Source organism: Pieris brassicae, chromosome 9 (assembly GCF_905147105.1).
Source record: "Pieris brassicae chromosome 9, ilPieBrab1.1, whole genome shotgun sequence".
Classification (NCBI taxonomy): domain Eukaryota; kingdom Metazoa; phylum Arthropoda; class Insecta; order Lepidoptera; family Pieridae; genus Pieris; species Pieris brassicae.
The window spans coordinates 6290502-6314960 of NC_059673.1; the positions used below are offsets into that span (position 1 = coordinate 6290502).

Sequence of the window (24459 nt, forward strand, 5' to 3'; positions counted from 1 at the left end):
TGAGAATAAAAGCGTAAGATTACTTTCAAGTATCTTCAAGTGAAATGCCTTTTGTCTTATTTAAATATGATACGATGTTAATTATATAAAGATTATAAGAAAAATAATACAAACTCATAAATGCGCAATGAATTTGTTTCCATACAAAATCCGTCTAATCCCTTTATCTTTCGTTGGAGTTTTGTCTCTTTTTATCATAGCCTTAACACAATTTGATTGAAAGAAACAAGAGGTAAGGGGACTAAACTTAAAAAAAGTCCAAGAAAGAATAAATTATAGACAAATTATAACTGCGTATAACTTATCCCTGTTGTGGACAGATCATCAGTATTGAAGATTGAAATTACTAGACCATTCTGTCATTTTTAAAAAGAAGTGTCCTTTACTGATCTCGAACCTATGTTTTTCAAATTGTTGCTTCTTTGCTCTCTCACGGTAAATTAAACGGGTCAGAAAAGTTCAGAAAACAATTTAACGCTGATCACGTTATTCGTGGTAGGAAGGACCCGAAGGCTTCATTACATCGTGTTCCGCGCTGACGGCCGTTATTTTCTTGATTGCCGTTAATATTGCCAAATCCAAACGCTTAATTTTCTAAGTTTCGCTACAATCTATTTTCCAGTGCCTTTATATTTGAGATTCAATCTAACTTGGTTCAATTATACCCGTTTTTAATTGCAAAATTTCTCGGAACTAAGAGATTTTCTGATTCAATTACTCTTTGTACAATTGAGTTTCAACATTCAGTTCGACTTGCATATCCACAGGGTATGCGAGATAAATTTAATTGCGTATTACTGGATTAATTAAGATTATCATTAAGTATTCGTCAGCAAAATTTGTTTACAGTAATTATTAATTCGGGGAGAGTGCGAAAAAGATATGCGATTCGGCTTTTATACCCAAGACGATAATGGGATTGCAAACTATAGGAAAAAGTCTAAAGAAGTTTATTTACAACACAAAGTAGCGAGAAATAAATTTCCATTTGCACATTTAACGCACTCGAACAACGGCATGCCTTAACCCCAAAAGACTTCGGCGTGTGTAAGGCACAAGCTAATTTATAGAAACGACTACCTTTTCAGTAAAACAAAACAAATACGCGGAACACATTGAGATATTTTATAAACCATTCCGTTGTTCAGCTAATATATTAACTATTATATAAGAAACCTCATAAAAATAACGTACAAATAATGTTTTTGCCCACCAGAGGATTACTACGTCTATGTACTTCACGTTGGTTTAAATGTTATATGAAAATGTTGAATAAGACTATCGATTGATTACCAGCATAATATAACCCATATAAGTTCATGTGTATGTAACACGTACATATCATTGTGATTACTAAGTCAGAACTGTTCTCTGAATACGTAATGTGTTGGCCCGAGTGATGGATTACACTACGAACCTATATTTTATATAGCTTATTACATTTTGACTGTGAATTATGGTTAATTTTTTATATAAATGGCGAAAGGTTTCACAGAAACAGAATATTTATGTTCGACCTGGTTCTACTATTTGTCGTAGGTGCTACGAATCACATTTTTAAACACATAAATAAGGTAATGTATATTAGTAAAATAACATCGATCTATAATGTAATAATAATCAAATATAAAAAAATTATATCTAGCATTATTCTTTAGAATATATCCTTTATATTCTAAATATATTTTATTCCTACTTTAATTGTGTTAGTGTACTTTAATATTAAGTGCTAAGCAGTGAATGAAAAATAATTTTTTATAGGGACTATAAATAGCGTTATTGGATACTTATGATAACAATCCTTTTTAGTAAATTAGGTTAGACTTAAATTACTTATTAGTCTTAAGTTAGGCTAGATCGTAATGTTCCATGATGTCGTACTAAAGACACATGTATATATATATACAAAAAAAATTCCTACTTTATGTATAGAATAAAATGAAGAACTGCTAAGATTAACATAAGTTGTGGCATTCTCAATTATATGTTAGACCATTATCTTACCTACACAAAATGTTGTACTACAAATTTGGTCATTTCAAATTAAGCTCTTGCAGAATATTAAACTGCAAACGATGTGTTTAGTTAGGTTTATTTGACGGGTCATTATTGACACTCGCTTTGTAGAAACTTTTAATACAAATAACAATTGTTTTATAACGCTTTAATGATGTTTAAACTTCGTTAAATACCGCCAATGGCATATTTCGGATGCTCGTATTTCGAGAGCACAAATATTCTTCATAGTATGAATTCAGGAATTTAATATAGAGTCCTTTACCCTTTAGCATTCCTTGTTCTTAATTAATGTAGAGAGAATATAGAGGACGATACTTTGTGCTTACGTAGGTCTACTAATCCGCGGTATCGTGTTGCAAGTTGTGCTGGGGTGGGCATTTTCACCCGGCGACTTAATTTAAAACGAAACAATTCGCAATTATAATCCAGGCGCAAATGTAATTTAAGAATTTCCAAAATTTAATACACAATACGATAAACATATTAATTAGTATAGTGATATAAACAGAAATCCTGAGGTTACTTATATCCAGCCTTTACTAATTTACTTTTCTTAAACATATATAGAATTTTCTCTTATGATGAAAGAAATTATCGGAAACCGACAAATATGATTATTACTCGAAGAAAACCAACGAGGTGTTGTAACTATTATTGACATCGTAAATCCTAACAATGGGATAATAATAAAATAAAAGACTGTTTCAAATGAAACGTTTAAATTTCATTATTTACGATGTTCTTTATTAATATTCAATAAGTCAGCAGCCAAAAACTTATTGATTGATCAATGTTGTTTAGATATGCATGGGAATGCGTTTTTAAAATGAAAATATTTAGGGTTTGTAGTGTATTTAGGTCGTAAGTCTTACAAGCAAAATTCAATGGGTTCAATCAACAAGTGCGATACAAGGGCTTAGTGAAAGTACTGTCGTGTATCGATTCAACGACCACTTTGCTTTGGCCGTGACCTCATTCCTTTCATACAAGAACTGGGTTAAAGATGGTACAAGGATGCAATTACTACATTTTTGTCAAACCCCTACGCTCGCAGTGTTTGCGTTTTCATCGTTATTTCTATGGAGTGTTTTCACGAGTAAAGCTCGCGCGCTAAGCTTAATTACTTATAACTGTCAGGTTTATTTTTTAAATGATAGTGATTATAACGTTCTATCGAAACGTAAACGTAAAAGGTACTTATTACCATTTAGTAAGGAGGATCTTTAGAAACTAATAGTGTCATAGTATTATCGACTAACCAACCAACCGACTACCAACTCCGGGGAAATTAAATACAGATAACACAACTTTCTCTACAGCTGTGATACTTTTGACATTCAACACCTTTTGTCTTCAGTCACCGTGACCAAGCACGCTGTTAAGCACGCGAAACGTCGAAAAAATATATTTAAAATTATGTAAATAATTATAAGTTTATAATAACATAGATAGCTTTATTCCGGTTAAAAAATAGTTTTCTTTCTAATAGTGTCATATCACATAATTTTTTTTATGTTTTACCCGAATTTAGTTTACTATTTTCCGACTTAAAGGAATACAAATGAGTAACATAGGTGTTTGCTGAATAATATTTTAAAACTAAATAATTGCCTCACTAACAAAGACTATACTTTAACATGTACAAGTTCATATCTCCAGGATCTAATTTAATTTTAGTTGCGAAGTTAGCGAGTTACAACCAGTTACAAGTGAACTTCGGACGCAAGGTATTTCATTCAAAGGTGAAATTGCTCCGTATATTGGTCCTACAAGAGCTGTCTAAATCGACTTCAAAGTTCTAACTTGAACTTGTAGTTGCCATGGAAATTTCAATTCTATGTCTGCCGAATCGTATTAGCGCAACGTCCTAGTTAATCTAAATTATAACAGCCACAGCTAAACCTAAGTCAAACGCTTCAGTGATATTGCATGCTTTATTTACGTCTTATGTTTATGGAGTTCGGCCACGGCATTCGGCACAAATCAATTCACATAATTTTTAAAGAATTTTTCACTCGAAACGAGTCATAGTACAATTAATTTAAACTATAAATAGAGCACTTCTGTGTCGTCATATGATCCACAGATTCGGAAAGTCGTCGAGGAAGTAAATAATAATTTTACAATAGTAATATAATTTTAGGAAATTGTACTAAATTTTACTAAATATTACTAAATTGTAATAAATAATTTGCACTTTAATAAGTCTTTATTAACTTTAGACTTTAAGAGTTAATGGAAACAAGTAGTTTTATATATGGAAATAACTTAGACTTTACTTTGAAAAACAAAACATCGGCTAGTAATGTTCACAGAGTAGAGAGTAGGGCAAAGACAAACGAGAAACAGACTTGACTTAAAAGACAACTCAAGTCTATGGACCAAAGGCGTGAAATTTAAACTAGTACTGGCTTAGCGGTTTCAGTGTGCGATTCTCAACCCTGAGAACGTAGGTTCGATCAGCTGTGCACCAATTGACTTTCTGTCTGTATGTGCCCATCCAACAATCGCGCGTAGTATAAATGAAAATAATTTGAGGAAGCCGGCCCTAAACCCATAAAGTCGATGGTGTGTGTCAGGCAAAAAAGGCTCACCTTCTTGCTTACTAGATAACAAATGATAACTAAACAAATACAGACATCTGTGGTCAAAACCTAAAAGGTTGTTTAGTTACAAATAACTATGTTCCCCTATGTTGCAGGACATCGACAATTTAATGACCGAAGGCAACAAATCCCGAACGGTTGCCGCAACGAACATGAACAGTGAATCCTCACGATCGCACGCCGTATTCAGCGTTGTGCTGACGCAGACCCTTTGCGACACAGCGACTGGTGTGACAGGGGAGAAAGTTGCACGACTGTCCCTCGTCGACTTGGCAGGTTCCGAGAGGGCTGTCAAGACTGGCGCAGTTGGGGATAGGTTAAAGGAAGGCTCTAATATAAATAAGTAAGTAATAATATCCATTTGACCTTTAATTTCTTTAGGATAGTGCTAGTATGGAGGACGGTATTTTATTGAAATATTGACAAACGGAAATTCTTTACTAAGATAATATTTGATGATGGGGCACGAAATCCCCAGTTAAAGTGTGGTGGGAAGGCTAAACAAATAAAAAAAACTTATTTGTATGTTGCAGTTATATACTTAAAATGACAAGGAAATATTACGTATTATATAATATTTTACAATTCGTACCGTGTAACAGCTAAGTGCATCAATACATCAATCATTACCCGGCTTCATATTATAACTAGCTTATCAACTATATATGCAGCGCATTATTTCGTATTTTGGTTACAAAATACGTAGAAGCGACCGCGTGGTTAGTAATAAGTCAAAAACTTATCGTCAAAATCAAACACCGTCATTAAAGAAGCGCAGAACATAAATTGGTGGATTCCAGACCCTCAGATACTTAGATATAAGTTCGACCCGGAGAGAGAATATCTCACTCACATACAACATTACTATATGTTATGTAAATTTCCAATATCATAACGATTGATTGCTTTTGTTACAGGTCACTAACAACGCTCGGCCTAGTAATATCAAAATTAGCGGATCAGTCGTCTGGTAAAAATAATAAGGACAAATTCGTTCCATACAGAGATTCAGTCTTAACTTGGCTATTAAAGGACAACCTTGGTGGAAACAGTAAGACTGTTATGGTGAGTTTGGATTTACATAAACTCAATTAAACGGCGATTATATAATAAACAAGCACTGTGTTTAATTTATTTTGCATATCGAAAATTTTGGAATATGGTTAATATTGTCATCATTTGTTTGTTTGTGTTTGTTCTATGTATCGTTAATCTGCAGGAACTAGTTGATCCATGAAAAAAAACTTTTTATTTTTTGTAGCCTATTGATTTAGAGAGAAATTAGTACATATACTATAACGGTACAGGACACAGCTTGTGACGAATTAGACGTAGTAATGTTACAAACGTTAAAGCATTTACAGTAATCTAATATAGGAAATTACAATACTATATATTTACAGGTAGCTACAATATCGCCTGCAGCGGACAACTACGAAGAAACATTGTCTACGCTACGCTACGCGGACAGAGCTAAACGTATCGTTAACCATGCGGTCGTTAATGAGGATCCCAACGCGAGAATTATACGTGAGCTACGACAGGAAGTCGAAGCACTCAAGGAAATGCTCAAATATGCTACGGTAAGTAGTGCGTAGCGTTGCTACGACGAATATGCTACGATAGTTCACTTACACGTAATGTTGTTGGCGTATACATTTTATTCGTGTGTGGTTTTTTTTAATTCTATAAGGTCCAATTTACGTAAAAACCGCCATTTTCAGAATCATAACTAAGAGTTTACTCTTACTTAAGTTATTAAGTTAACATTCTTATAATATCATTAGAGAACGGACCGGACGCAACGCTATATCGTTAATTAATCGAGATTTTAATTTTATTGTGGCCGTTAACTTCCTCTGAGTACTGTTTGTACCATAATCAATTTAGTTGAAATTAAGTATGAAAATAACCACAGATATTGATAGGTTCAAATATTTTGGTTAAAAAAATGTGTATTTTGTGTTAATAGTAAAATAAAGTTTTCTATGTTATGTGATACGACACATATTTCTCAATAGATTTTATATAAAGACAAAAATAATAAAGTATGACAAGGTTTATAGCGAGCCCTTGATAAAACAGGTCACGTATGGATCGTTCTCAAGACGCGAAGTACAAAAAAGATCTCAAAGACTAGATTCTAGAGATATTTGTGTAGGATTATGTAAATATGTAAGACAAGAACGAATTATGTGGCTTAATAGAAAAAGTTTGTTGATACTGCGAAAAATATTTATTTTTTTATTCAAAATAACTTTGCTGGTGCTAAATTATCTGGGATTTTCTAAGATTTCTGAGAAATAAATATTGATTATTTATCATCTACCATTTAGATATACTATGTTTGATATAGTAAGCTGCTGATAATAATAGTTTACGACTGGACTCAAGAAAGTAAAACGTACGTTATGAGCCAAAAAATGCGATCGTTCAATTTTAAACTGTTTAATGGCAAATATTTATAACTTTTGTACAATATTTAATCAATAAATTATTAAGTCAACAATTATAATCAACGTCACCTTAAGTTTATAGGTCTATATTTTGTCCATAAAATATTTTACATTTTACGGAAACTTGATGGAAAATATAATAATTTATATTTTTATAACAGGGTTCACCAGTTGGAGAGGATGTTCACGAGAAATTGGCCCAAAGTGAACATCTCATGAAAGAAATGTCAAGAACTTGGGAGGAGAAACTAGTTGAAACTGGTTAGTAAATTTAATAAATAAATTAACACAACAATTTTGAATTTTTAACTTATTTGTCTAAGTCTCGCAACGTGTGACTTTCTTGATGAACACTTGTAGCGTGTGAGCTTTTACCTGCAATTAGGTAAGGTTATAATTAATGTATATATATTCAGGTCGCGTACAAAGCGAGCGTCAACATGCTTTAGAAAAAATGGGTATAAGCGTACAGGCGAGTGGGATCAAAGTGGAGAAGAACAAGTTCTATCTGGTTAATCTTAACGCGGACCCTTCGCTCAATGAATTGCTTGTGTATTATCTTAAAGTAAGTGAATTTTAGAATATTTAAATGATTGTAATATTGCCTTTGTTGTGGTTTAACAGATCTGATATAAACACACAGTTATTACAAGTTAGACCGCTACCTGTTTCATGTGTCCCTGGTAGATGAGAATTCCTTCTCTGACATTTCAAACGGAGACAAGATTAGAAAATGTAATTCATTTATTACACAAACAACAGACAATAATTAATTGCCTAAATATAAATTTTATTAAATTAGAAAATAGGTTTCTTGCTTCGGCGATTTTTCAATGGATTTGTGTCATATTATACACGCAATATTATATATATCATACTAAGACCAGTGGTCTTGGCATTTATTTATTTCCTTATTTTCTATTTTTGCAGTAACTTAATACTAATACAATTAAAAACTTATTATAATATTTTTTTTACTAAGACCACAGTATAAACAAAAAAGTAAAACATTAAATCTTAACCTTGCGTGGTACTTATTGCTGCCTGAAATCCATGTTGGTAGTCAGAGACTTGAGAGATTCGAGAATGCACTTTTGAAGCGCTGTCTCCATTACTTACCATTTATTCCTAAGCGGACTTACTTGGTTTTAGGTCATTACGATTACCTACTTGAGTTTAATGAGTAATTACGAGTACTCCTTTTTTGTTTATGTTTAACGCTTATGTTCAATTACATTGCCCAGGTACTTAAAATGTTCGAATTTATGTTGTCAATGGTAGTCCTAGGTGAATTAAGGGATGTTTGAATCCATGGCAGACAGACTACAAACTGAACCCTGCACTTGACCTGTATAGCCACGAACTAGTCGGATATGTCCGATCTGCTTGGAACGGAATAGTAACAAAATACACCTGCGTGTGCGCAAGCCCTTTTGAATCTCAATAGAGATTGGCTACCGTGCTTATAAACTTTATTTATTCCAGGAGCGAACTTTAGTAGGCGCAGATAGATCGGCTGATATCCAGCTGTCAGGGCTTGGCATACAGCCACAGCATTGCCTTTTGGTCGTTGAAAATGGGGCTCTAAACATGGAACCAGTTAGTTCGGCCAGGTGTTTCGTGAATGGTACACCTGTTGTGTCCAGAGTGAAGTTGGGACACGCTGATAGGATACTGTGGGGAAATCATCATTTCTTTAGAGTGAATTGTCCTAAGGATAATAATGAAATGAGTAAGTGCTTTCTGATTTTTGTGCTCGTCGAAACTATCTATTAGCCTATATATGTAAATGTGTTGGATTAATTATATTGGACTCTGATTTCAGTATCTGTTTCTGTACCATTTTTTTTCTTCATTAGTTCAATGAAATTGTCTATTAACAGATATATTATCGAATTCCATGTATATTGCTTTCATAAATAAAAGTGTGGGAGGACTTAATTTTTGTGTCTATTTCAAACGCTGACAACTTTTACGCTCGCACATTTATACCTAAATTTTAATCAATAAGGTTAGTTAAGAAGATCAAAAATTACATACAAATACACGTTTTACCCTCATTCTGTATCATTTCAGCGACGTCATCAGAACCCCAAACTCCTGCGCAGCCGATCGATTACAATTTCGCGCGTGATGAGATAATGCTGAATGAACTTAGCAACGATCCTATACAAACTGCTATCTCACGACTAGAGAGACAACACGAGGAGGATAAACAAGGTATTTAACTAAGCATACATAAACCTACGGAAAATTCTAGTACTAGTTATACAGTATTGAAACAACGGGAAATCCTCGGAGCAGTGAGTGAGTTCATGAAGCCTTCAAATGCCCAGGAGATTTCAGTGCTTCTGGAAAGAGCTGGACTGGCTTACTTAGCCAGGGCTTTACGCACAATGGACCTAGTGACAGTCTATGTGCGGGAAATGAGTCCACCAAACTTTAACCTTTAACAGTATTGAAATGATTTAAACATTCTATTGCATATACAAAACAATTTAGCAGTTTTTTTTCTTTATTTTAGAAAATAATATAATCACAATATGTTACATTAGAAAACCGCTGTGGTTAGTATTAATGGAACCATAGCTGTCTTGTTTAGGAGTGCGACAATTGCATACAAAAGTAGTTTTTTAATTTACTGTTTATGTTGGTTAGCGTTAGGCTATATAATATCTGATTGGGAAGACCAATTATTAGCCGCGGTAGCAACTACCTACACGTTCTCTCGCTATATAGGTTGTTTGTTTATGTATGCTCTGCTGAAGTAATATTTTCAATATATGTATGTATAATAGTTTTAAAAGATAAATATAAAACTACTTTATTGTAGCTATATTCAATTCATCAAGGCACACATTCATAATGTGTTCTTTTTCTATTTTACAGAAATATTATTGTGTAAAGATTCAGACTGTTAAACGTGGATATAGTTCGTAGATTTTTGTTACTAATTATAATAGATAAAAGTCAATATAAAGCCATTAACAAAACCGACCTCACTCAGTCATACAAAGCCTTTGACGTAATCTCTAACACGTGTTTTGAACCGACTTCAAAAAAGCCGAACACGAAGTTAACAATTGTGTAATATATATGATATAATAATGTTAAATAGTTTTATCCATACTTATATCATAAAGAGGAACGTTTCAGACGAAGTTTAAAATTACTGGACCGATTGCAATAATTTGTATGAATCATCCCCATGTAACATAGGTTATGTTTATTTTCTAAAATAAAAGCGAAGCCGGACAAACCGTTGTACTTGTAGTTATAAGTTCTATAAATATATGTTTTATTTTCAGTTGCACTCGAAAAACAAAGACAAGAGTACGAAAGACAGTTCCAGCAGCTACGGAATATACTTTCTCCTTCCACACCTTATCCGCCGTATTCGTATGATCCACTGAAATTAGGTAATATTATATATTCTTTTTAAAGTATATTTCCCGTAATATTTTCTCAATCGACATATTTTAATATCAAGCATATGGGTTTTGTATGTTTTTGGCATTTATATTTATCGAGTCAAAGCTAGTGTTTCGAGTTTTTATATTGAACGTCAAGTCATTCGTTCAGACGTCAAACTCATTGGAACTCAACTTTGATTGCCTTATAATGTATTTTTTTCTTGTCCATATAACAACTTTCTTCAATGCCGAGAAATGAATAATCTTTTTATTCTTGCGTCGCCATATAGTAATTATGTATATAATTTTTGTTTTCAGGCAAAATGACCGCATGTACACCGACAACAGCCGCAAGAGTCGAGCGCTGGGCCGCTGAAAGAGACGACACGTTCAAACGGTCTATAGGGCGGCTTAAAGCCGATATATTGAGGGCCAATGCGTTGGTGCAAGAAGCCAATTTCCTCGCTGAAGAGATGAGAAGGAACACCAGGTTTAGTGTCACATTGCAAATACCGCCGCAGAACTTGAGTCCTAATAGAAAGGTAATAATTGTATGTATATAAATATTTGTATGTGTTTTACTTGTATTTTTTAATTTAAAAATAGAATGTCAATACAATTGATATCGTTATTGTTTCTGGAAAAAAGACGTATTTTAGTACGCAAGCACGCGAAACGTCGGAAACATTTAAATTATGTAAATAACTATAATACATAGCTTCAATCCGTTTAAAAAGTGTTTTCTTAAGGACGTATTTGTTACTTTACTATAATTAAACGGCGTAGGCCTTTGGTTAAGTACAGTATCTGTTTCGTGGTCATTTATTTTTCTTAATAGAAGAGTACGCTATCAGCGTTCTGTGCCTGCCTGTGCGAGTGCTAAATGCGCACATAGACATAAAAGTTACAAATACTTCGGGAATCGAATCTACGACCCAAACACTTTTTTTACGTTACGTTACTTATAGTAACTCGTAATAAATCTAATGTCTGCCAAAATTATTTAATCTAATATACTTTGACTTATTAATTTCAGCGTGGTGCTTTCGTATCGGAACCAGCTATTATGGTGAAGCGTCCGTCCCGAGGAGCACAAGTGTGGTCCATGGAAAAGCTCGAGAACAAATTGGTTGACATGCGTGATATGTATGACGAATGGCGGCATAGACAACATACAGAGGATGATATTGCTGTAAGGAAATCTTTACTACTGCGCCATTTTAATCACTGTACAGTGATACCTCAATTAGATTTCTTAATACAGTCTGACCCCAATACAGTCCCATGCCATATAGGGTAAAGCCTAGTTCAATCAGTTAGAAGTTATATTATTGCAGTGAAACTTCTTTATCGGCGTTGGAAAAAAATTACCGTCACATTTTTTCGGTTACGCGCCATCCATTTCATGTCCCTACCACGATTGATTCGAAGAGATTCGAAGCCATTAATAACAAAAATATAGAATAACGATTACAATGATAGTAATAATTCTATTGCAATTAATGAAATTCTGTAATAATGTTAGTAGTAATAAGGTAAAATGAAATAATTGTATTATTTGTATTCATGTTTATGATAATAAAAGGCTTTTGTTAAACTTTATCTAATTTAACTTTGTTTAAGCAATTTCTGTTACATACAGTAGATAATTTTTCGAAAAATATGGTCATAGAAGTTTCACTTCTTACATGTGTGCACTAGTACATGCATACATTTTTTTAGTAGTATATGATATGTCACAAGAAATTAATGAATTAAGTAATAATAACTAGTTAGAAATTGAATGTTCCGCTTGTGCTTTTGAACCAAAAGCTAAGTTTACACTGCATATAATAAAATTATGTACAAGCAATACAGTTGCTTAAGTAAATTATACATTATGATATTAAGATACTGAATGTTCTGTCATGAATTCAAACGAGCACGTACGCGCACGCGTTCGTTGATACGTCTATACGTATATGAAACAATTTATTATTGTGTCATGTCAAAATCTTCATTAATATGAGAAGCACATACATTATGTTATTATTATTCCAGGACGCAGCTCAAATAGACGTGGATACACCAACGGTGCGTTGTAGTAAAAATATGATGTTTTCGCTTGGTCTTTCTTTGCGTTTTGTTTTTGGAACTGTGTTTTTGGGCTTGATTAATGGGAAAGATACACAAGAATTACAAAAATAACTGTAGATTATCTAACGAAAGACGAAAAAAGGCGCGTTAATTCGATAAACGTAAACGATACATCGTATCGCTTATCTTTGATTGGACTAGAGGAAGAGAATAACTATCAAACAAGCAATATTCCTTTAGTAAATATTTCGATTTAAATTTAGTAAAATAGTATGTTTATAGGTATGAAGTTATACATTTTTATAAAATGAAGGATATCTTAATTTTATTTTTATATGCAGGACCAAGAGGAAAAGGCATTGGATCCATTCTACGAGTCGCAGGAGAATCATAATTTAATTGGTGTGGCGAATGTTTTCTTGGAGGCTCTATTCCATGACGTCACTCTCGACTATCACACGCCTATTATAAGTCAACAGGGAGAAGTGGCTGGTAGATTACAGGTATGTTGGTATAAAGGTGATGCTCATTTTGAAAAGAGTTTCTTGAAATAAATTAATGTATATATAATATTTTATATAGTTTTAATGGTTTTGATATTCTTACATCAGTAATTTTTGCATTTTTGTATAATTACATGATCATAGTACTAAACCTTCTTCATCATCATCAACGGCTATACAGTCTCTTGTGGGTATTAGCCTCCTCAAGTCCATTTCGCCATAGCAATCTATCCAGTGCTTCCCACGTCCAACTTCGAACCCCATTGTTTTGGATGGGATGGAGTTGTCAAGGACGACAACTCCATCCCACCAACGCAGCTTCGGTCTACCGGGTTTTCTCTTGCGAGGTTGTCAGTTGAGTAAGGACTTTGGGGTTCTGCCGTATAGCGGTGCACATGTCCTAGCCATTTGAGCCTGTTGTACTTTATGAATTGGACGATGTTAGCGTCATCAAAGACTATTTTATATTTATTGTTATTTACAAAACAATACCGTAATAAAATTTGTATTATATTTTATTTATAACAGAAACACATACATTATCCTTACAGACGATGCCAATAATATAATGTCGAGAAACATTAAATAGGTATATATTAAACACATAATTTACACAATATCGCTTCTATGAATTCACTCTACGAACATATAAATATGTCGATAGTGTCGGAAACAGCATTCAGTATGCGCAACGTCTTTGAAAACTATCTGTGCAACAGACTGTTTCTAGCCATGGTATATTATATTTGTTTAGTCGTTCATAGGAGATATTTAATGATGAAGTATTGTATGATGATATCATTTTTTAATGTTTATAGAAATAAAAGATATGATTATGTAATTTAAATAGACTCATTAGACCTAGAAGCGTAAAAACGAAACCATTTATTATCATGTCACATGGGAGCGTTCAAGTATTACGTCACGCAATTATTGGAGATTCTTGGACCCCCCCCCCCCATGAAACGCCGCCGTAACGTTTTCTGTATCCAATAGAAAAACGTTTCGTGACCACCCCCAGTGACTCTTTATACCTAAAACTTACCAGTACGTGGTGTAAAGTACTGGAAAGTCGAAATTAATATTATCAATAACGCGTAATTCAATCCCCGCCCCGCATCGTAACGTTTTACAAGAGGACTCCGCCCCCACCAAATTCACATTCAACCTGAATGTGAATTTGGAGGGGGTTATGTGTATTCAGAAAATGTATTAAAAATACACTTTCTTTGATCCGTTGTACACATTTCAAATGTAATTTATTTATTGTATAACTTATGTAAATATTAGTTATTACTTTTTAATTTAATGATTATCAATAATAATTACTTTATCCTTTAATTTAAGTATTTTATATTAAGTTAAGGACTTATCAGACATTTATTTCGATATTTCTTTTAGGTTGAAATAAGTCGAGTGTCCGGCCATTTCCCTCAAGACCGTATTTGCGAGGCAGCTTCCGACAGCTCCGGTGATATGAGAGATGACGATGAACCAATCGATCCACAGACACAACAAGTATGCTATATTTAGATATTTAACTTCTATGTTACAAGATTTAAGAAATTAAAGTCAAAATCTGTTATAACGTAACGAAGGGACTCATATTTGAAGAGAAAACAGACACGTCTTAAGGCCCAAAATGAAACAGATTCAGAAATCTGAGGCCGCGGCCTAAAAATAGGTTGTAGCGTCACTGATGTTTTTGCATGTAATTTATAGGTAACAATCCGCGTGGTAATAAAGCAAGCGAGTGGCCTACCACCATCACTATCTAACTTCGTATTCTGCCAATATTCCGTATGGGGTAATGGGGAGCCCGTAGTCGTTCCCCCACAAGTCTCCGCTGATACCCCCCCAGCGCCTTTGGCTACAGTATCACCGAGACACCAATTGCTCACATTCCGCTTTGATCATCGGCAAGACTTCATAATACCACTCACGGAAGAGTTTATTGAGCATTGTGCGGGTGAGTTTTTAGGTTAAAAAAGATAGTTTATTTTAACCATTAATGCAATGGTTAGTTGCTCTTTATACGTTTACGTTAAAATTCAATCACTTTTTGAGGTTTTTTTTGTTGTTGTATATATACCTTATAATAACCCTGTGTTGTGTTTAGTAAGGAATAGTTTTTTGTAAGAATTTTGTACTATTTAGTTGTAACCAATACATTTTGGTGTATTGTAAAATATACCTTAACATTGAGCAAGAAAGACGCCATTGCAATACCCACTCAAATAATTTTGCTAAGATTCATGTTAGGATACAACCAAAAATCAAATACATAAGGCCACAGTTAGCAAATAAACCTAAATTAATCCTTGTGTTGACTTTTCCCTACCACATTTCTCTGGAATAAAATAGGACTAAGTTTTATTAGTTTTACCTTCATATTCTCTTACAGAGGGCGCCCTATCCATCGAAGTATGGGGCCACCGTTCGGCCGGTTTTAGCCGAACGGTCGGTAACTGGGAAGTGGAAGCTCAACAATTGGCAAAAGCTCGCTCATTAGCAGATCGATGGGCGGAGCTTACTCGGAAAATCGAACTTTGGGTCGAAATACATGAATTGAACGATCAGGGGGAGTATGCGCCTGTCGAGGTAAGATTTATTGATCATGTTAAAAGGACTTTATTTTTCGTTTTTTACATGAGAAACTTAATATATAGCCGACCCAATTTAGTCAACTAGCCTCATTCTGTATCTTTAACGCCCTTGTGAATTGGTTAACGCGCTGATATTACGAATTTTAGACGGTAATTGTTTATATAATTGCATCCCTCATACTTAATAGACTCCTTCAAATAATTTGTACGTGGCTTTGGCAAGATAAGCAAAGTCGCTCAATGAGTATTGCGTGACATTAGCTTACGTAACATCAAGATTTACAGTTAAAAAGAGTCAGCGCTTAGTGATGTCATATCTCTTACTTAAAAGCTCGTTTAAGTATGTACAATCTCAAAGCGCTCCCAGTGTTATCTTGCTAAACTAAGTTTTGTCAAGTAAATGTACTAACACAGAGTTTTTCATTAAAATTTCCTACTTCGTCATTTTGTTGTTGTTCCTGTTTAGTTTTTGCCTTAATAACTGTGTATAACATGTATTTTTGCACTACTTGCCTATCTTATGTCCTTTAATTCATTTTTATTTATTTTTTCTTTAATCACCGTGGTTGCCTGGAAGAATTCGCTCGAAAGCGATAAGGCCGCCAGTTCCTTTTGATTTAATTATGTTCAATTTTTTTTCTTCTGTAGTGTAACGAAGTGTTAATAAATAAATAATAAAAAAATATTTACGCATTTAAACACCTGCAGCTAACTTATGAAAACAGCCTCATTTTGTTTAAATTGCCGATTTTATATAAGTTCCTCGATTACCGATTATTATAAGTTAATAGTTTTCATAACCGAGCATATATCGTGAATTAAATGTATATCCAATCCAATCGGAACAAGGCGTGAAGATATAAATAAATAAATATAAAATGAATTATAATCGTGTATAGGTGGCGCTACGCCCGGATATTCTGACCGGGGGCGTATACCAGTTGCGTCAAGGGCAGCAACGACGACTCGCCGTGCGCGTACGACCTGCAGCTAATTCTGGAACTTTGCCCATCATTTGCCAACATATTGTCAGTGTTGAAGTTGGATCAGTAACTGTTAGGTGAGCAAGAGTATATTTTATATAATTAATCATACTGAAAATCTTATTTTTAAAAAGTATTTATTGTTTTTTTACGCTTTGCATAAAATACAAATATATGAATAAATATTGTAAATTACAGATCACGTCTACAGAAACCATTGGACTCATACCAAGAAGAGGATTTGGCTATCCTCAGAGAGAGATGGAGTGAAGCTCTCGCAAGACGAAGACAACATTTGCACGCACAATTACAGGTTCGTTATGTATATTCAATCTGGTTTACGTTAGGTTTGGGACCTTAAGGTCCTTCATATGATATTTTCACCATATATATAAAATATAATGTACGTGTCCAAATATTTTTTTTATTTGTACGTTCGTACGTACGTTGTAAGTTCCTGAGTGAAATGGAAATTTATGTCTGCATTTCGTGTTAATATTTTTTAGTGTGTTGCGCCGTGCTTCTGACAATTATATATAGATACTGTTTTGTTTAATTTTATTTTCTTCTCAAACATCGTACATAGTAAAATGAGGACAAACCTATGAAAATATGTTATAGAAAGGATATACACGTGTAAAAATTACATAAAACATACAACTATATATATTACATACACAATTACATAACACAACAGAAGGCGCAGCGCTAAACAGGTGCAACCTCCTTACAATCGAGTACCGCAGACATTTCCATCCGTCATTAACAGCGTCGTCACTGACACCATACATACATAGCTTTAAAATAATAAATTTTAAACACATGAATGCCACAAGATTAATCTTAATTATTGAAATGATGTAACGAACTTTTGTTTCGGATTTTCGGGGTACAAAAACAAGTGTGTGTATTGCAATCACGATCCTTATTCTATATTTAGGTTTATTTACAAAAAATATGATGTCTTACAGAAACTAGTGAACATGTCTCCCTCACTAAAAAGCGAGCGAGATATGGAAAGGGAGCAATCGTTAGTCGAACAATGGGTGTCCCTAACAGAAGAACGGAATGCTGTGTTAGTACCTAGCCCCGGAAGTCCTATTCCAGGAGCACCAGCTGCTTGGAACCCACCGTCTGGAATGGAGCAGCACATACCTGTACTGTTTCTGGATTTAAATGGTATGTTTGTTTCGGCGCCAAGTATAAAAAAAAGTTATAACTCCAAGTTTAAAATTCTCATAACCAACCAATGCCTATGTAAGCCACAATACTATAGGATATTTGAAATTTATTTTGATTCATAGCGGACGATCTAACAACACACGGTTCTGGCGAGGAGGTATCTATGGCGGGTTTACACTCCATCCTACCGAAAGAGCATGGAAACAGATTCTACGAGTTGCAACTTGTCCACCACCACCATAAAGATGTGTCTGCTGTGGCCGCATGGGATTCCTCTATTCACGACTCGCAGTATCTCAACAGGATTACTGAACGTACGTATAGCCGCGTATACGCATATTTTTATATAATTAATTGGGAAATTGATACCCTCCATATACACATCGTTGCCGTAATTGCGTCGCCAGTCTGTTATATGCCTCTGAAGCCAAAGAAAGAGTTTGTAACCAATATTGATACGGGCATATTACAACCATTGTGCGTGAGTGACCACAATATAACCACAATAGATGGAAGGCACTAGGGAAGGCCTATGTCGTAGGACAACCTGACGAAAAAAACGTGTTTTATTTGTTATAATATTGCTTATCAATAGTTTTAAATAATTAATTTAATTTTTAAATTATCAGTGTTTATATTTAAGACGTCAGACCTTAATAATAAGGCCCTATCCCAGCACGAATTGCTGTGTCAGTGTTTCGGGGGACTGCGGTACGCAATGGAGAGCTGGAGCGCTGGCTCGTAATAACAATTAGTGTAAAACATTAAATTAATGTAATTTTATCAATATTTTTCTGCAATGGATTACTTGGCTTGCGATAAAATATATCGTGTAAATTTCAAAATCATGTTCTATATATATATTCATCATAAAATGTTGCTGCCTAAATTTGGCTATTTTTTTTTAAATATAAACTACTCAACTCCACCATATATTTTTCCATTCGCCATACTTCAAGAAACGATGACAAAAAATTGAAAGAATCAATGTACTTTTTTAGAGTAGTGCGACCGTAAAGGCCGTTAACGTCAAACCTAGTCAGTCCAGCTAAAGACTTGGTAAAATATATATTTATCTTAATACGCATGTATATGGGATAACAAAAATTCTTGTCAACCACCATAAGCCGGGGTTTACACGGGAACTACACAAATAGGAATTTGATATTCTGAAATAAAATACAAAGTTTGTCAATAGAATATTTTGATTTTTACAGCAAATGAAAGAGTATATCTCATACTCAAAACGACAGTGCGGTTGTCGCACCCCGCGCCTATGGAGCTTATTCTGCGCAAGCGACTCGCGCTCAACATCTACAAACGGCAAAGTTTTACCGATCGGATACGGAAAAAAATCGTCAGGTATTCGATGTAATTAATTGTTCTCAATGTTTTCCATTATAATTCACTTACGTATTCTCAAAAAACATTGCATTTCCCAACTTTAGTCCAACGCAAAAATATTATTTAAGAATTTCGAGCAAGGATTTTTAATTTATTTTAATATATAGCTAATTACATTTTTAAAGCTGAAATTGTTGTACCTAAAAAGTCTGCAATTTCTAGGATTTTTCTATAATCATTTAAAGTCGAAAGTGGTTTAAAAATTTGGTATAGATTCACTTAGTTAAATTTTAAAGTTAAATGAATTGCTTACAGAGTGGATCAACTAACGCAAACTGGTGTTACATACGAAGTCGTATCAAACATTCCGAAGGCGTCAGAAGAGTTGGAAGAAAGAGAAAGCTTGGCCCAAATCGTTGCTACGGGAGAGGAAGCCAGTGCAGCTGATGGAGAGACTTATATTGGTATGAAAAATTAATGTACTATCTCCTCTACTGCGATAATATTTAATTTCTTACAAATTTCATAAAAGGTTCACAGTTTGACCTGACTGTGATATTTTTGGTATGAGATAATATTTTACTATGATTATCTAATTAGTCGTGAAAGTTTTTTTATCTTAATCTTTCTCCGAGAAAAAAATAGATCTTGAATATTTAACAAACATTCATCGAAATCGGTTAAATAATTTTTGTGATATCCACGTTATTACATAATAAATTTTTGAAGTGAAATTTCTTCATTAGAAAAATAAATTACCTTCACATTTTTCCGTTACGCGCCATCTTTTACACATCGCGCCACGGTTGATTCGAAGAGATTTTAAGACATTAATAACAAAAATATATACTAACAATAACAATGATAGTAATAATTCTATTACAATTAATTAAATTCTGTTATAATCTTAGTAGTAAATTATAAGGTTAAAAGAAATTTTTGTATTCATAACTATGATAATACAAGCCTTTTGTTAAACTTTATATATTTTATTTAACTAATGTCTGTAAAGTTGAATATAGTAGATAATGTTTTGAAAAATAAGGCCATAAAGAAGTTTCACTTCTTACGTGTCTACACTAGTATACGTACACATTTTTTAAATCTATATCATGGTCCTATAACTATTTCAGAGAAATACACACGAGGCGTAAGCGCAGTTGAGAGTATTCTAACTCTGGATCGTCTTCGGCAAAGTGTCGCTGTTAAGGAATTGGAACAAGCACGCGGCCAACCAGTCACTATGCGCAAAACGGCTTCGGTACCGAATTTCTCACAGGTATACAATATTGTGCCTTATCCACTTATCATAAAGTACACCTTAGTTTGACAGCTTTGATTTTGACGTTAAAACAGGATTACTATGAGATAAGACAGTTTACGCTCACAGAACACTGCTTAGACAACAGCGAACATTAGAACGCAGGCGCAAATACCACAATGTAACGAATTATAATTGTTGCATTTCTAAGTACGTGGATTTTTTAATGTATTTTTCTATTTCGTGTTCGATTTATGTTTTGTTTTTATTTTTTTCGAAAAGAAATTTATTTCATCTGGTCTCATGTATAATTATGGTTGTATACTTTTTAAAGGATGACGTAAAGCACTTTTTTTCATATGTTTATATACATATATATTTGACGGTTTTTTTTTAATTTTTCAATCTTATTTTACAAATTTATTTCACCTAATTTATCTTTCTTTTAAAAAATACTTTAACATTACAAATGAGGCTGCGAGAAGAACAAGGTCCACAGAAGTGCAACAATTCTAAGTTGAATGTGATTTCAGGGTGCTTTCTCACGACGCGACGCGTTACAAACGATTTGCAACGCGACTCGGTATGTCGTTGATTTCGTATCGTCACTGCAAGGGCAGGACGAGTACGATCAAGATTCGGGGCGTTGCGTGGTGAGAAGATATCCTCCATTTTTGTTGCGTCTGCTTAACGCGTACGGTAGATCCACTTGGTAATGTAAGGTGTACGATGACCTTTATTAGGTATTACGAAGTAATTTTTATAGAGATTATTTTTGCTGTTCAATAAATCCCGGCCGTAACAGTACATACTTAACTTCGCTAAACGTTACGAATGTTATTTTGCAAATAGTATTACAGGAAACTGGTAGTTTAGCTCAAACAGTGTTTCTGAGAACTTTGTTATAATTTTTTTAAATGTAATTATTTTTATAAACCCAATCCAAACTTGATTTAACTTTTTTTTTAAAAATCCGTTGTATATTTTTCTTTGTACTTTTCAATATAATAATGTGAAACCCAATGATATAAACAGATAATGATGATTATTTGTTACAAAAACACTATTTTGTCTTAAAATAATTTGATTCTGGAAATTTAAACGCAAATTTGGCATAGCCATAGATTAAAAAAGACTTGTTCTATTAAAGTATAGAAGGTCCTCGTATATCCTTATATTATCGAATTAAGCAGAAATGGCTAACTAACCGAAGCTGTTCGCTGTTTTAATATCGTTACTAACAAATAAATGCCGGGGAATATCTTAATGCGTTCGTGTCATTGAACATAAACATAACTCGATGTGCTCAGCTTTATATCAGATTGTTTTCACGAGCGAGGAGAACACGTCATACAATTTTATTATCAAAATAACAACATCTCTAATGATTCTATATTAAAAGTTTTAAAAGGAGGATCCATCTTTAGAAAACTTTACGAAAACAAGAGAAAATCTGTTTTTTTATGTATTCCACGACGTGCATTACGTTGTAAATTTGCGAATCGGAAATATATTCTACATAGAAATGTAGGGATTTATAACAAATGCTAGAGTTTTAAATCTCAAGGCCCTGTTGAGGTTGAAATAAAAATAAACAATTATTTAAAATTGTTTGTTACATTTGTTTGTACATATTAAGACACCATTGAAACTAATATTAAAATTCGTATAGAATTAGGAGCGTTCATGTAATCCGTCACGCATTTTTCGGAAATTCTTGATCCCCACCAATGAAACGTACCGTAACGTTTATACAATATTAAAACGTTTCGTGACCACCCCCAGTGACTCTTTATACCTAAAACTTACCATTACGTGGTGTAAAGTACTGGAAAGTCGAAAATAATATTATCAATAACGCGTAATTCCCACCCCGGATCGTAACGTTTTACAAGAGGACCCCCACATAAAATGTGTTACGTAATACTTGAACGCTCCCATACGTGCGGATGTTGTTTTTTCCACGTTCTTTGAAATTATGAATATGTACAAATAAATGTATTACGCAAATCGTAAGTGTAAGCAAAATTTACGTATGTCGCTCGTGTATGCAATTATTAATATGTGTTGTACGCACGCGGTCGCAGCTCTCCCAAGCGCTCGAGAACGCCGCAAAGAATGGAAACAACGTGAGTCAGCATGGCACTTACATCTGTTGCATTATTTTTGTTTCTCGCTGTGGTGTCTTGGTAGAACACTGTAATATATAAAATTCTGGTGTTTTCAAAGGTCGACACACTATTTGAAGAATATTTCTCAAGTTATTGTGGGTTTTACTGCCCCGAAATATTTTTTATATTACATCATTTTGAGACACGAAAATGGGTACAAACATCTCGAATCCATTATAAATATCTCATTTTGGGACCCAATTACAGTACTTGGTGTGTTATTGAATATTATCTGTGTCACGGATAAAATATATAATGAAAATATGTACAAATAAATAATTAAAAATAGTATTATGTTACGTCATTGTTAGCTCGTTCGTATTTAGGATTGAGCATGAATCATTTTATGTTTCTTTCATCTTTATTTGTAAGCTAGCTTATATGATGTATATAGTTTATTGTACGTTACCTAGAAAAATATTATTACTGGAAATTAAAAGGAAATTTGACACACATTTCAACTGAAAGCACAACTGCAATCATACTTCTGGTATTGGTTCACTACTTTGGGGACATAAGTGATAAAAGCAATCCAATGTTAGCTTTATTTAGGTTAGATTTATTCTTGTTAAGGTTTATGAAAAATAAGCAGTTATAAAAAAAAAGAAATATTGAAAAAAAATCGAACCTGTTCAAATTTGCTTTCAATTATTAATTATATAACAATGTTATAGATTATGCGTTTGGACTCTTCATTCGAATCTTTGACCGGCTTATCCGCGGGCCGCTCAGGCAGCGTGGCCGACTTAGCTGACGAAATACCACGACGCAGTATGCACAGACATTCGTACGCTGCGCCAGCTCATAACGATCCGGACATCGTCACGCCCACAAAACCGTTCGGACTGGGTAAGTTTCCAACAAATTCTTTTCATACGTGAAATAACTAAGTATAAATTTTCAACCGGGACATATCTAACCAATACCAATGAAATGTATAATAACGTTCTTTCTTCTAACACAACACATCCCCATTTCTACTATTTTACTTCTTACAATTTTTTTATGTAGGCCTTAGCCATAGTGTATTGTAGATTAGTTATTTCTGACTAAATGCACGTACCTTGTAGGTATAGATTTTATGATAGCATTTGACACACCTTACAACAGAATTTTTCGACGGACAACGGCAAGGTTTTTTGTTTTCGTTATACTCTTCACAAAACATCCACCATATCACAATTTAATTTCTACTTGCTTCGTGGCAATGCTATTCTTTCAATCTCAATCTGTCTCTCAATTCTTTCAAAATTATGGAACCTTCTTAATTTTTGAGAAATCAAAATTGCTTGCGAAAATCATACGCTTCGGCGTGTCATATTTAAAGTATCAAGTATTAGGAAGGTGATAAACAAAATTTTCAATATTATTCCCGGCTTGAACTAACATTCATTTTGTATTTATGATCCCCGCTACCTTCAGGCTCTTTCCTATCAGGTAATCAGGTGACAATACAGTATTGACTTGGAATGACAATGGCAAAATTATTAGTCGAATGCGATGTTAATTGGAATTGACTAGTTTTGTGTGGACTTTCGTATTTTGATTCAAATTTAGCAATTGGGTAATTGGCTGTAAGATATAGGAAATTTAAATACAATTATTAATTAAATTATTTAAAAAAAAAATGTCTGGAATAAGAAAGGCATATGAATCGTTATGGATTCATTTCCAGCGTCCAGCAAGCTTATTTTATTATTTAATTTATTTGCGATTATATTTCATTTGCATGCCAGCATGATTTTTTACCTACCTCTATTTTCGTCATGACAGCTTTGAAAAAAGCTTCGGTTTAAGATCTTAAATTTGACAGCCAAGTAAATTACTAGAAAGGTGTTG

The 24459-nt window shown here is 33.7% G+C and overlaps 1 protein-coding gene across 11 annotated transcripts in view; it reads left to right on the plus strand.

Annotated features, from left to right (window-relative positions):
• The window catches only part of LOC123714718 (kinesin-like protein KIF13B), a 113593-nt gene that overhangs the window by 82569 nt on the left and 6565 nt on the right, over window positions 1–24459 (plus strand). For 2 of the 11 annotated variants that reach the window (XM_045669125.1, XM_045669129.1), the window contains exons 6-29: window positions 4721–4968; window positions 5543–5690; window positions 6029–6208; window positions 7243–7342; window positions 7498–7646; window positions 8567–8813; window positions 9158–9301; window positions 10390–10500; window positions 10813–11036; window positions 11531–11686; window positions 12535–12567; window positions 12912–13073; window positions 14475–14591; window positions 14796–15042; window positions 15478–15674; window positions 16579–16739; window positions 16861–16975; window positions 17634–17841; window positions 17967–18158; window positions 19062–19215; window positions 19504–19652; window positions 20322–20467; window positions 20983–21102; window positions 23295–23469. In XM_045669125.1, the coding sequence (XP_045525081.1) occupies window positions 4721–4968; window positions 5543–5690; window positions 6029–6208; window positions 7243–7342; window positions 7498–7646; window positions 8567–8813; window positions 9158–9301; window positions 10390–10500; window positions 10813–11036; window positions 11531–11686; window positions 12535–12567; window positions 12912–13073; window positions 14475–14591; window positions 14796–15042; window positions 15478–15674; window positions 16579–16739; window positions 16861–16975; window positions 17634–17841; window positions 17967–18158; window positions 19062–19215; window positions 19504–19652; window positions 20322–20467; window positions 20983–21102; window positions 23295–23469 (3883 nt within the window). Of the gene's footprint in view, window positions 1–4720; window positions 4969–5542; window positions 5691–6028; window positions 6209–7242; window positions 7343–7497; window positions 7647–8566; window positions 8814–9157; window positions 9302–10389; window positions 10501–10812; window positions 11037–11530; window positions 11687–12534; window positions 12568–12911; window positions 13074–14474; window positions 14592–14795; window positions 15043–15477; window positions 15675–16578; window positions 16740–16860; window positions 16976–17633; window positions 17842–17966; window positions 18159–19061; window positions 19216–19503; window positions 19653–20321; window positions 20468–20982; window positions 21103–22536; window positions 22579–23294; window positions 23470–24459 lie in introns of all 11 variants that reach the window. The other 9 variants (XM_045669130.1, XM_045669126.1, XM_045669131.1 and 6 more) reach the window with 9 other exon arrangements.